This window comes from Lethenteron reissneri, chromosome 57 (assembly GCF_015708825.2).
Source record: "Lethenteron reissneri isolate LAM-NWPU_2019-01 chromosome 57, ASM1570882v1, whole genome shotgun sequence".
Taxonomy (NCBI): Eukaryota; Metazoa; Chordata; class Hyperoartia; order Petromyzontiformes; family Petromyzontidae; genus Lethenteron; species Lethenteron reissneri.
The window spans coordinates 4,124,099-4,138,205 of record NC_083835.1 but is presented as its reverse complement, the minus strand read 5'-3'; the positions used below and the strand labels follow the sequence as shown (position 1 = coordinate 4,138,205).

At 49.4% G+C, this 14,107-nt stretch overlaps 2 protein-coding genes across 2 annotated transcripts in view; both read right to left on the bottom strand.

Moving 5' to 3' along the window:
- Nucleotides 1–14,107, bottom strand: part of LOC133357260 (guanine nucleotide exchange factor DBS-like) — a 408,695-nt gene that overhangs the window by 293,658 nt on the left and 100,930 nt on the right. The gene's annotated exons all lie outside the window — the stretch shown is intronic.
- The window catches only part of LOC133357264 (guanine nucleotide exchange factor DBS-like), a 43,362-nt gene that overhangs the window by 17,343 nt on the left and 11,912 nt on the right, over nucleotides 1–14,107 (bottom strand). The window contains exons 11-20 of the mRNA XM_061575126.1: nucleotides 13,669–13,736; nucleotides 12,548–12,636; nucleotides 12,274–12,340; nucleotides 10,284–10,399; nucleotides 8,575–8,644; nucleotides 5,807–5,899; nucleotides 4,898–4,990; nucleotides 4,473–4,598; nucleotides 3,341–3,562; nucleotides 2,047–2,139 (exon numbers count right to left, since the gene is read on the bottom strand). Coding sequence (XP_061431110.1) covers nucleotides 2,047–2,139; nucleotides 3,341–3,562; nucleotides 4,473–4,598; nucleotides 4,898–4,990; nucleotides 5,807–5,899; nucleotides 8,575–8,644; nucleotides 10,284–10,399; nucleotides 12,274–12,340; nucleotides 12,548–12,636; nucleotides 13,669–13,736 — 1,037 coding nt within the window. The remainder of the gene's footprint in view (nucleotides 1–2,046; nucleotides 2,140–3,340; nucleotides 3,563–4,472; nucleotides 4,599–4,897; nucleotides 4,991–5,806; nucleotides 5,900–8,574; nucleotides 8,645–10,283; nucleotides 10,400–12,273; nucleotides 12,341–12,547; nucleotides 12,637–13,668; nucleotides 13,737–14,107) is intronic.

Here is a 14,107-nt window from a genome sequence, read left to right as displayed (position 1 = left end):
AGATATAGATGCCACTGGTTCTTCATGTTCTGGAGATGTAGATGCCACTGGTTCTTCATGTTCTGCAGATGTGGATGCCACTGGTTCTTCCCGTTCTGCAGATGTAGATGCCACTGGTTCTTCACGTTCTGCAGATATAGATGCCACTGGTTCTTCATGTTCTGCAGATGTAGATGCCACTGGTTCTTCATGTTCTGCAGATGTAGATGCCACTGGTTCTTCATGTTCTGCAGATGTAGATGCCACTGGTTCTTCATGTTCTGTAGATGTAGATGCCACTGGTTCTTCACGTTCTGCAGATGTAGATGCCACTGGTTCTTCATGTTCTGGAGATGTAGATGCCACTGGTTCTTCACGTTCTGTAGATGTAGATGCCACTGGTTCTTCACGTTCAGCAGATGTAGATGCCACTGGTTCTTCAAGTTCAGCAGATGTAGATGCCACTGGTTCTTCACGTTCTGCAGATGTAGATGCCACTGGTTCTTCACGTTCTGCAGATGTAGATGCCACCACCGCCACCTATCGATCCGAACAGGCAACTGGACATACGGACCAGGTTTGTTCGTATCTCTGAAAGTTCGTAAGGCGATTTGTTTGCAAGTCGAGGGGAGTCCCTGTACACAGTCCTTTCTGCGCGGGCACCCGCGCCACCTGCTGGACTATCCACAAGCTACCCAAGTGAGTTGCCATTAACGGGGCAGGGGTCCTCGTTTAACGCGTCGCGGTGTGAACATCGCGACGCGCTTTCGCGATTGACGGCCCTTTTCTCCCCAATTCGGGAACGCTTTTCGCACAACGCGGAAAAAGGCGTGCCGTCGTGACGCAGTTTCTGAGCGGTCGACTACGAACTACATTCATCATCACGGCACTTCCGACGATGATAAATGCAGACATTGATTCCTTGCAAAAGGTTATCTGTTTGGTGTTTTAACATCTTAACACAACTGATTTATTGCTAGAAAGGGTAAAATCTATTCTTATATTTTGATACTGGCAAGGGGGGTCCCATGATGTAGCTGCTCACCGCGAGCTCTCAAAGCACTGATAGTGACATTGTCGATTTAAAGCTTTCGTGACTGCAGGGATTCATCTTCTTGGTTCTTTCAGTAAAGTCACGTAGACTCTGTCTCCTCGACAGACCTGTTCTCCACCTGAGGACGGCTGCTTGCGTTGTGGCCGAAACGTCGTGAGAATTATTTTATTATGTTTTATTTTTATTATTTTATTATTTCCATTCTACGTGATTTTACCGAAAGAACCAAGAAGATGAAAGTGGCATTGTCCTTGTGCTGGTCGCCGTTTGGCGTCCTCTGGTCTAGCGCCGTTTGAGACTGGGCTCTAAAGAAAGCTGTCTCTGGTGTGGATCAATCAGTTTCAAAGACAATGCATCAGCATAGACTACCAGATTATGTTTTTTTGTATGTGTGGTTAATGCAGACACGATTCCCTGCAAAAGGTTTCTGTTTGTTGTTTTGACATCTTAACACCTGTTCTTGGTTATTTCGATAAAGTCATGTAGAAGGGAAATAATAAAATAATAAAAATATAATAATATTCCCTGCAGTTACGAAAGCTTTCAATCAAAATTTTAACACCTGTTTGGTTGGCTACGTACGGCGGGAAGGAAGTTCAACGTCCGTACATAAACTCAAGATTCGGTTCTCATTGGCTTGTTTGTACCATGTCACACATGAAACGCACACAAGCAAAATATCCCCCGTGTAGCCTTCACAGACTGTTAGCAAGCACCTATGAAAGCCAGCACGGCACACGAGGGGGTGGGTATCCAGCACCACGTCCGACCGCCTTTGTCTCCACACACCTCACCAGTTACTCATTTGAGGCTGGGACCTGTTTAGATAATCGTCACCGGCGTTGGCCATGAGCGGGAATCGAACTCGGGTCACCGGGTTCGTGGCGCATCGCAGCGCTAACCGCCACACCACCGCTCCCCACACAAACACACACACGCACGGAGGCATCGGCAGCGTGAAAAACCACGCAAACCCTCGCCACGGGCCGATCCCATCGCGCGGCGTGGCTCACCTGGATGATGTAGACTTGCTCCCGCCGTGAACACCAGATCTCAAACTTGCGGCTGTCCCCTCGCACGTTCTCCGTGATCCCCACGGAGCTCATCTGCAACGCCGCGGCGGAGTGACAGGGAGACTCGTCGCTCATTGTCGCGAAATCGCAGCCAGGACGGAGGTGCAAGGGGAGGGAGGGGAGGGGGGGGGGTCTTGGGAGCCAGGGGTCGGCACCGGTCGGGGGGCCCCGATGTGGATGTCCCTTCAAGCTGTGTGCGCACTTTTAAATCATCTAGAGCAGTGGCTCTTAACCTTGCAACCCGTTGGTTCTCCATCGTTAATACACAATGCACAACGTTAACAACTGCGCAGGGTTTGGTGAAACGAAGTAAGTTGCGACTTAGGTTTCCCGCGCTTAATTTGTGTTTTCGATGATTTGCCTTCTAAAATAATCCGGCCGCGTCGCGCGCCCCCCCCAGGGAATGCAATGCACCCCAGGTTAGGAAGAACCACTGATCTAGATTGAAGACGCATTTCTTTAGAACTGATATTTGTGTTCAGTTTGTTGTCTCAGAGGGACCCATAAACTAACACAGAGACCCACAGACCCACACAAAGACCCACAGACTCACACAGAGACACACAGACTCACACAGAGACCCACAGACTCACGCAGAGACCCACAGACTCACACAGAGACCCACAGACTCACACAGAGACCAACATACTCACACAGAGACTCATAGACTCACACGGAGACCCACAGACTCACACAGAGACCCGTAGACCCACAGAGAGACCCACAGACTCACATAGAGACCCACAGACTCACACAGAAACCCACAGACTCACACAGAGACCCACAGACTCACACAGAGACGCACAGACTCACACAGAGACCCACAGACTCACGCAGAAACCCACAGACTCACACAGAGACCCACAGACTCACACAGAGACCCACAGACTCACTCAGAGACCCACAGACTCACACAGAAACTCATAGACTCACACAGAGACTCACTGATTAGCACGGTTGGCTACGTACGGTGCGAAAAAAGTTCAGCACACTCCTATGCTGCCTTCCATTGTGTCACGGAAACACACAGAGCGAGAGAGAGAGAGAGGCCATCGGAATTTCTGGCCTCACTGGCGAAACTTTCAGCGCCCACTCGCCGATTTGGGGGGGCGAGGGGGGGGGCGAGGGGGGGGCGAGGGGGGGGGGGCGAGGGGGGAGCGAGGGGGGGGGCGAGGGGAGGGTGAGGGGGGGGGGGGCGAGGGGGGGGTGCTAACGGGGACGAACGACCCGGCACCTGCAGCGAGTGCTTGTAGCCGTAGGAGGGCGTCTTCTCGTAGCCCTCGGTCGTCTCCTCGCGCCGCTTGCAGAAGAGCAGCGTCTTCTCGTAGAGGAAGACGTGCCGCTGCATGGGCTTGAAGCGCGGGAAGTCCTTCACCTTGTTGGCGCCCTTCTTGTGGTCGGTCCACACGCTGAAGGAGCCCTGCATCAGCAGCTTGCCCAGTTCCAGGAGGTTTCCCTGCGGAAACCGGTTCGTCGTTCAACAGTCGCGAATCGCAATCCTTGTTTTAGGCCGCGGGGAAATCCCGGCGAGCTTCCTAGAAGCGTTTTTTTTCACGTTACGGACGGCCCCTTACCCTGGTGTAGTCATCGTCGTCGTTGGCGTCATCAACACTGCCGTCGTCAACATCACCATCATCAACATCACCATCATCAACATCACCATCATCACTATCATCTCCGTCATCAACATCTCCGTCATCAACATCACCATCATCACCATCATCAACATCACCATCATCAACATCACCATCATCACCATCATCAACATCACCATAATCAACATCACCATCATCACCATCATCAACATCTCCGTCATCAACATCACCATCATCATCATCACCATCATCAACATCACCATCATCACCATCATCAACATCACCATCATCATCACCATCATCATCAATATCATCAACATCTCCGTCATCAACATCACCGTCATCACTATGATCACCATCATCACCATCATCACCGTCATCATCACCATCATCACCGTCATCATCACCATCATCAACATCACCGTCATCAACATCATCACCGTCATCAACATCACCGTCATCACTATGATCACCATCATCACTATGATCACCATCATCACCATCATCACTATGATCACCATCATCACCATCATCACCGTCATCACTATGATCACCATCATCACTATCATCATCACCATCATCATCACCATCATCATCACCATCACCATCATCACCATCATCACCATCATCAACATCATCAACATCTCCGTCATCAACATCAATGTCGACAGGGCAAGCTCCATTGTCATGATTCTCAACAACAAAAAAAGCCCCAAGTGATTTGCCACTCAAACGGCGCTCAGGAGCCGGCGATCAATAACGAGCGTGCACCTTGTATCCGGTGATGGAAATCTGGTGCATGGAGTCGTTGAGGGACTTGAGGAGGCTCTGCATGCTGGCCAGGGCCTCCTCCAGCTCCAGGGCGTGCTGCACGTCCTTCGTGCCCTTCAGGAGCTCCTGCACCGCCGCAGCACCACGCGCACACACACACCAAAGTTGCCGCCCTCCTCGTCGTCACCGTCGTCGTCATCATCATCATCGACGTCATCGTCGACATCATCGTTGATGTCATCATCGATGTCATTCTTGTCGTCATCGCCGTCGATGTCATCATCATCAACGTAATCGTCATTGTCGTCATGATCGTCGTCGTCATCGTGATCGTCGTCCTCGTCATCTGCGATGGGTCGCGGCGGAGGGACGCGGGGGGGGGGGGTCAAGGGTCAAGCAACACGTGGGGAAGAGAGGGCCCGTACCTTGAGCAGCAGCTGGTAGCGTGTGATGCGCTGCACGGGCTTCAGGAGGTACGAGTCCAGCGCCAGCTTGTGGCCGAGCTTCTTCTGACATTCCTGCGGCAGCCGGGGAGACGAACGGCGCGCGCGGTGTTTGGCACGCGCACAGAGACAGAAACAAAAAGGAGGGATGCTCCCCTCCCTCCCTCACCTCCACCACCGCCATGATGGACAGCCGGCACAGCAGGTCAGGGAAGGGGGAGTGAGTGCCGTATTTTGTGGATCGTTCGGCGCTTCCTGATGGCAAGAAGCCCCGGAACTCGTGCCGGGCGTCAATAAAGTTTGGACAATTCTGGTCGTGCACACGCGCACACACACACACACACTCGCACACACGACGCAAACACGACGCAGACACGCGCGCACACGCTCACAGCGTACAAGCAAAGCTACCCGATTGTCAGACTCACACACGACCTTTTAATGCGAAATACGGGGCAATGAGTTGCGTCCGGTAATCCGCAGAATGTGCGGTGACTTTAGCGAGCTGCAGCCCAGCCATTGTGGGTTAACGGGACGCGCAGACAAAGATTCCCCCGAGAAACCTTTAACAGACTGTCGCGGCAAGTGCTGTTAAGAGCGAGCGCATGTTAAGACCCGTATGCCCAAGAGGGTGTGTGAGTGGCCAGCACCACGCCCGGCCGCCTTTGTCTCCCCAATTTACATGTTGACACAGAGCATGAATGCCTCATTTAAGGCCGAGTCGACCCAGGGGAGGCCCAGGATCGGTCCACACATTCGTCGCCGACGTTGGCTGTGAGCGTAGCAGCTGGCGCGGCGCGTAAACCATGACACCATAGCTTCCCGCACACACGCGTGTGAAACGCACACACCACACACCACACACATACACCACATACCGCACACACACACCTGGAAGAATGGCGCGTCGGAGATTTGTCTCCACAGCGTCTCGGACTGCGGCTTGTTCTGGCAGTACTTCTCGTAGATGCGGAAATCTTCCTTCTGCACACGCACACGGGACGCAGCGGAGAGGGCAACGGATTGTCCCCCGCGCAACCAAAACTTGCGATCACGTCACACCGTTGTTGATCACGTGACACCATCGATCACGTGACACCGTTGTTGATCACGTCACACCGCTGCTGATCACGACACCGCTGTTGATCACGTGACACCGCTGTTGATCACGTGACACCGCTGTTGATCACGTGACACCACTGTTGATCACGTGACACCATCGATCATGTGACACCGCTGTTGATCACGTCACATCGCTGTTGACCACGTGACACCGTTGCCGCTACGTCCGTGGCGACCAACGCGGCGCTGTAGATGCCAAAGGTTTGGAGGCAAAGAACATGCAAACCCGAAATATACAGCAGGCATCAGGGTCTGGATCGAACCCGACCTCCTGCATACCAGGCGAGGGAGTCAACATCTCGCCACCGCGGCGACCCTTACTCAGATAGCCCCCCCCGCCCCCTGTTGGCCAAAGCTACGAGTGGGGGGGGGGGGGGGGGGGCCCCCCTTGACAACCACCACGTGATTTGTTTTCAACAGCCGTGTAAAAGAACAACAACACTTATGTAAAATTCCGTTTACATTTACTTGTTTATGATAATGCTTTCATTTTGGTGTCCACGTTTTATTTTAATTTAATTAGAGCAGGAACGTTTGGCGCAAATTGCGCGAATCAAATATTGGGGCCCCACCTGACCGATGGCCACACACCCTGAGCTGATAATGTAGTCACTACTCCACTAATAGTGTAGTCACTATGCCACTGATAATGTAGTCACTTCGCCAGTGATAATGTAGTCACTTCGCCAGTGATAATGTAGTTACTACGCCACTGATAATGTAGTCACTACACCACTGATAATGTAGTTACTACCCCACTGCTAATGTAGTCACTACACCACTGATAATGTAGTTACTACCCCACTGCTAATGTAGTCACTACACCACTGATAATGTAGTCACTACGCCACTGATAGTGTAGTCACTACGCCACTGATAATGTAGTCACTACGCCACTGATAATGTAGTTACTACACCACTGATAATGTAGTCACTACGCCACTGATAATGTAGTCACTACGCCACTGATAATGTAGTCACTACGCCACTGATAATGTAGTTACTACCCCACTAATAGTGTAGTCACTACGCCACTGATAATGTAGTCACTACGCCACTAATAGTATAGTCACTACACCACTGATAATGTAGTTACTACACCACTGATAATGTAGTTACTATGCCACTGATAATGTAGTCACTACTCCACTAATAGTGTAGTCACTACACCACTGATAATGTAGTTACTACACCACTGATAATGTAGTTACTATGCCACTGATAATGTAGTTACTACGCCACTGATAATGTAGTCACTACACCACTGATAATGTAGTCACTTCGCCACTGATAATGTAGTTACTACGCCACTGATAATGTAGTTACTACCCCACTGCTAATGTAGTCACTACACCACTGATAATGTAGTCACTACGCCACTGATAGTGTAGTCACTACGCCACTGATAATGTAGTCACTACGCCACTGATAATGTAGTTACTACACCACTGATAATGTAGTCACTACGCCACTGATAATGTAGTCACTACGCCACTGATAATGTAGTTACTACCCCACTAATAGTGTAGTCACTACGCCACTGATAATGTAGTCACTACGCCACTAATAGTATAGTCACTACACCACTGATAATGTAGTTACTACACCACTGATAATGTAGTTACTATGCCACTGATAATGTAGTCACTACTCCACTAATAGTGTAGTCACTACACCACTGATAATGTAGTTACTACACCACTGATAATGTAGTTACTATGCCACTGATAATGTAGTCACTACTCCACTAATAGTGTAGTCACTACACCACTGATAATGTAGTTACTACACCACTGATAATGTAGTTACTATGCCACTGATAATGTAGTCACTACGCCACTAATAGTATAGTCACTACACCACTGATAATGTAGTTACTACACCACTGATAATGTAGTTACTATGCCACTGATAATGTAGTCACTACTCCACTAATAGTATAGTCACTACACCACTGATAATGTAGTTACTACACCACTGATAATGTAGTTACTATGCCACTGATAATGTAGTCACTACTCCACTAATAGTGTAGTCACTACACCACTGATAATGTAGTTACTACACCACTGATAATGTAGTTACTATGCCACTGATAATGTAGTCACTACTCCACTTAGTGTAGTCACTACGCCACTGATAATGTAGTTACTACACCACTGATAATGTAGTCACTTCGCCAGTGATAATGTAGTTACTACACCACTAATAGTATAGTCACTACACCACTGATAATGTAGTTACTACACCACTGATAATGTAGTTACTATGCCACTGATAATGTAGTCACTACTCCACTAATAGTGTAGTCACTACACCACTGATAATGTAGTTACTACACCACTGATAATGTAGTTACTATGCCACTGATAATGTAGTCACTACTCCACTTAGTGTAGTCACTACGCCACTGATAATGTAGTTACTACACCACTGATAATGTAGTCACTTCGCCAGTGATAATGTAGTTACTACACCACTGATAATGTAGTCACTACACCACTGATAATGTAGTCACTACACCACCACCGCCTTACCCGCTTCAGGTAGCAACTCCCAACCTCTTCCGGCCGCTCCGTATAATCCTCCAGCTCCTTGAGGAAGACACTGAAGCAGCAGCAGCAGAAGCGCGGAGCTCAGTTAGCGAGCACCCCCTCGCGGAACGCGCCCACTAAGTTTGATTACATCGTGGGACCTCCTTTGCCAGTATCAACATACAGTAAAACCTTGGATTGCGAGCATAATTCGTTCCGGAAACGTGCTTGTAATCCAAAGCACTCGTATATCAAAGCACTCGTATATGAGTTGTGATCACGTGACGCTCGGCAGACAAAGCGTATGCACGTGCTACTCGTATTGCAAGACCTCGCTCGTTTATCAAATTAATATTTATTTAACATTTTTGCTCGTCTTGCAAAACACTCGCAATCCAAGGTTTTACTGTATAAGAATAGATCCATAATAGAGTTTTTTTTTGTTAAATCGCGTAAATATGTAGATGTGTCGTTAAAACCCGCCACCACCCGACACAGCCAACTAGTAAGGGTTGTCACGTAAACAGAACGTGGCCAATTCGTCACTCGTACAGCACGCCGGTGTGTTGGAGAGCCAAGCCACAACATTTACAATCCGAGTACGACGTTTTGCCAGTAATTACAACTAGCTTCATCAGGCGACAGCCAGATTTGTAAAGAAGTCCACCTGTTTCGTTCCTTATATAGAGGTGTAGATGTGGTGACCACACATTTATATATTTACGCGATCTAACCCAAAACCTCTATTATGGATGATATTGGTCGCGAAAACATACGTGTTAAATATAATAATAGGTGTTACCCTTTCTGGCAATAAAACAGTTGTGTTAAGACGTTAAAACACCAAACACAAACTTTTTGCAAAGAATCATATCTGCATTAACCACACATACTTGTGGTGAGCATGCGAACAAAAAACATGCTCTGGTAATATATGCCAGAAACATTGGCAATCGGTTGGAACCGTTGGACTAACGTTGAACCAACGTTGGCAATCGGTTAGAACCGTTGGACCAACTTTGAACCAACATTAGCAATCAGTTGGAACCGTTGGACGAACATTGAACCAACATTGGCAATCGGTTGGAACCAATGGACTAACGTTGAACCAACGTTGGCAATCGGTTAGAACCGTTGGACCAACTTTGAACCAACATTAGCAATCAGTTGGAACCGTTGGACGAACATTGAACAACATTAGCAATCAGTTGGAACCGTTGGACTAACGTTGAACCAACGTTGGCAATCGGTTGGAACCGTTGGACCAACGTTTGATGTTCTCTGGGTCAGCGCAAATGCAAGGGGTTGAGATGTGTATCTATCAGCTCTTACCATCTTATTCCTTCATTTTCACCAACTCGTTTAAGCATTGCATAATCTCTTACGAGGTAACAATTAAATTGCAGAGGGTAACATTGCTTTGTTACGAAACACCAAATGTCTTGTATTTCATACATTTGAACTGTTGGCCGTACGTACGTGTAAACTGCATTATATGTAAAGTGCTCCAAGGCACCTTAATTTATAAGCGGAGGTGTAACTATGCTGACTTTAGCACGAGTCAGCCGAGGGGAGGCCCAAGCCAGGTTCATGTAGAAACTGCCACAGGTGCCGTGCATCCTGGCCATGGCTGTGGATCATTTGCAGCGGGGCAGAGAAGGCAAGCAAAAAAAAGTGTTCATCCAACAGTGGACAGAGAATGGCTCCACCACCTGCTGTGGAAGTGGTAGATGTCGGCCATGTTGCCGAACAGGATGTCCTTCTTCTCCCTGGCGCCGGCGGGGACGGGCGCCGCCATTTCCTCCGTCTCCATGGCGTCCGCGTAGCCCTGGACCACCCCCACAAGAAGTGACATCGTCACTCTCAACCTCTATCCAAAACTTTCTGCTCGGCTTGTTGACAATCATTTTTAAAATACATTTTTTACGGTATTTCAATAGGAGCACGAACTGGGACGCGAGGAGGGGGTGGGCTACAGAAAAATCCTTCCCTCCCCTCCAGTGGCGGCTCCTGCAAAATCTCTCAGGGGGGGCAAATGTCTGGATGATTGATTAGGATAAGGTCCACCCATGCAATGGATAAATTAACAGCTTAAGCATGTAAAGGCAACTTCACTTCTTTAATATTAATGAAAAATAAAGTGACTCTTACAATACATCTTGTTTGTTTCTATACTCACTATTAAAACAAACAACACAAGTTTATTTTATTAAAGATTCCACTAGGTGGCCACAAATTATATTGTTGGGTGAAACGTGCTTATGTATGATGACGTAAGCACGTATGATGACGTAAGCACGTTAGGGCGAGCCTTCCCGGAAGCCATAGAGAATGCATTGCAGCGCCCCCGTTCGAAAAAAATCATCTTTGAATGTAAGTCTATGGGGCCACTCGGGGCGATTCTCAGCCGGAGTGAAATCGCCCAAAAAGAGGCGGTACTCCACAGAACGTGACGTGACGCTGATTGGACTATATCCAGAGGCTGCAGTGACTCTGTGGTTGAATGACATTGGCGGTGCGTCGCCCAATCGCCCTAATGAAGAAACCGCCCCTGCTCCACACCTTGATTAGCACGGTTGGCCACGTACACACATACATACATCCGTGGACCTCAGTCCCAAACACTACACATCTGGGTGTAACGCAAGGGAGGGGAGGAAGTAATAATAATTTTAATTTTTAAAGCCCCCTTAAACAATCAACCAAGTAAAGACGAAGTGAGAAAGACGTTCGAAAATAACGAAAGTCATTTTGAACAGCGGGCTGGCCGCCCCGGATTGCCAACAATCCTCAAACGACGAATAAAATCACGAGTGCGGACGGAGTGCGGAGTGCTCTCCGACATGGGTCTTTGTATGCGACAACAAGTTGCGGTACGGAAGCCGGTGAGTAGCTGCCAGGACAAAATAAATATCATCACAATCCTCCAAGCAGGATCTGACCTACCGAGGAAGATCCTGGTCCTCCTCGAGTCGGAACCCGGACGCTCCGTGGAAGATGTGGGACACTTTCCCCACGAGTGGAAAATCTAACGAGAGTCCAGCTCGTGACTGTGGTGGTGGTGGTGGGATATCTCAAGACGGTGAACGACCGCTCCAATCGGAGCATTCAAAGGGGGGGGGGGAGGCGATCCAAAACAAATCCACGCGGCTGCTCCCACTAAGCAGTCGGAATGGATATTGAATCTCGACATCGATTTGCAATCCCCACAAATGCCGAACAAAATAAGGGAAACAATGCATTTGCACATTTCCAAACCGTTATTTTTGTTTTCGTTTGAGCCCCTATTTTTGTTTTTGGCCAATGCTTTGATTCGCGTGGCCCGGTTTTCAAGAGGGCAAGTCCCTAACAGCAACACGCAAAAATATTTACTGAAGCCGTGTTCACATTGAATAACGGTTACAGGCGTCATCAGTGCCTGCCACCCAAGACACTCCCCTGCCCTTTACCATCGGACGAACGGAGCGAACGCATGAATAAACACCTTGCTTGGAAAGCATTAAAAATACTTGAAAGTTGCAGTCAAGCTTGTCGCCATGGCCACCTGTTGATGCCCCCCCCCCCCGCCATCAACGATGTCACTCGCGCAATGGCGGCGAAGCTTGAGGACTGCTCCTCAAAAGCCCCCCGGTTGGTGCAAGCTCATCGACCGCCGCGAGGGACGTTCGTCCTGCTCAGAAGACAACGTTTGCGCCGCCTCACCTCCAGTATTGTCTGCAGCTCCTCCACGTAGACCCTCTCCGTCTCCAGGAGCTCCGTCATGATGTGACTGCGGCAAGCAAGACAAATAAGGGGAAGCTTTCACCGCTGATCAAACTCGCCGTAGGCTAAAACACAGACAGCCTAGCATCATGACGCACAGGGTGGTGGGCTAGGATTAAGCGCGGAGCAGGGTCAAGGATGTAATGCGTGGGCAAAACGAAAAAGTAACAGGAAAGAGAAGGGAGAAGTCGACAGAGTGAGAGATAAGCCACACCTCCTGTGGAGCGTCAGGTTTTCCTCGTTCTCCATGGGGACGGACGGCAGGCAGACGCCTCCCTGGCTGTTCTCGTACACGACCTCGATCTGCGAACACATCGCTCCTCTGCATTAAAGGCTGCGACACGCCAAGGCAACGTTACGGCGACCGCCGTAGCCGGCAATCGCCGTCGCCAGCTACCGTCGCCACCGGCAACACGTTCACGGCAGAGTGAACGAGTTGCGAATGAAAACAGGGTTTAAATTTCGATTTAAAGCTTTCGTGACTGCAGGGATTCATATTCTTGGTTCTTTCGGTAAAGTCACGTAGAAAAAATAAAACAATACAATTCTCACGACGTTTCGACTGCAACACAAGCAATCATCATCAGGTGTGAAAACCACAGCATGAAAATTAAAAAAAAAACGGTTTGTTGAAAAGTGAGTGTTTAATAAACGGTGATCGGTATACACAGCATTTGACCTCAGCTAGCCACGGTGACCCCTTGCTGCGACCCAGTGGGCAGGGAAAATAGAGTTGATTGAAAAGCGTGAATGAGGACAGCGCAATATTCTTCCGCTATGTCAGTGCTAACGAAGAAAGTGGTGCCCATTGCGTACACATTTACCAAATTTTTATATTTTTAAACGCTCATTGAAAACTTTGCTAAGTGTTGTTTAAACTTTTAAACTAAACTAAAGCTTTTTTATTTTACCGGGTAAGGCCCACTGTGTTCTATGTAGCTCTTTTTCAGAAGTGGCCTGGATAGCTCAGGTAGTTAACATCTCCTCGTCATCCATAATAGAGGTTTTGGTTAGATCACGTAAATATATAAATGTGTCGTTAAACCCGCTATCACGCGACACAGCCAACTAGTAAGGGTTGTCACGTAAACAAAACGTGGCCAATGCGTCACTAGAGCCAAGCCACAACATTTACAATCCGAGTACGACGTTTCGCCAGTGATCACAACCAGCTTCATCAGGCGACAGCCAGATTTGTGGCGTCGATGCGATGCGACAACACTCGTGAGCTCTTCTTGCGCGAAGTGGGGGGAGTGGTGGGGGGGGGGGTGATCACTCTCCTAGCCACCGCTGTGCAGCTGCACAGAGCGAGGGTCTTGGGGGGTGCGTGGATACCTTGGGTGCCGACTTCTGCTTGACGTGCCTCCTCCGCGGGGTGCTGGGTTCACCGCCAAGGCCGGGCACTGTGAATGCAACGCGCCTCGTAATTATAATCGATGGAGCGGAGGTGCAGCGGTGGTGCAGCAGTGGTGCAGTGGTGGTGCAGTGGTGGTGCAGCGGTGGTGCAGCGGTGGTGCAGTGGTGGTGCAGTGGTGGTGCAGTGGTAGTGCAGCGGTGGTGCAGCGGTGGTGCAGTGGTGGTGCAGTGGTGGTGCAGCAGTGGTGCAGTGGTGGTGCAGTGGTGGTGCAGCGGTGGTGCAGTGGTGGTACAGCGGTGGTACAGCGGTGGAGCGGTGGTGCAGCGGTGGTGCAGCGGTGGTGCAGTGGTGCAGTGGTGCAGTGGTGGTGCAGTGGTGCAGTGGTGGTACAGTGGTGGGGCAGTGGTGCAGTGGTGC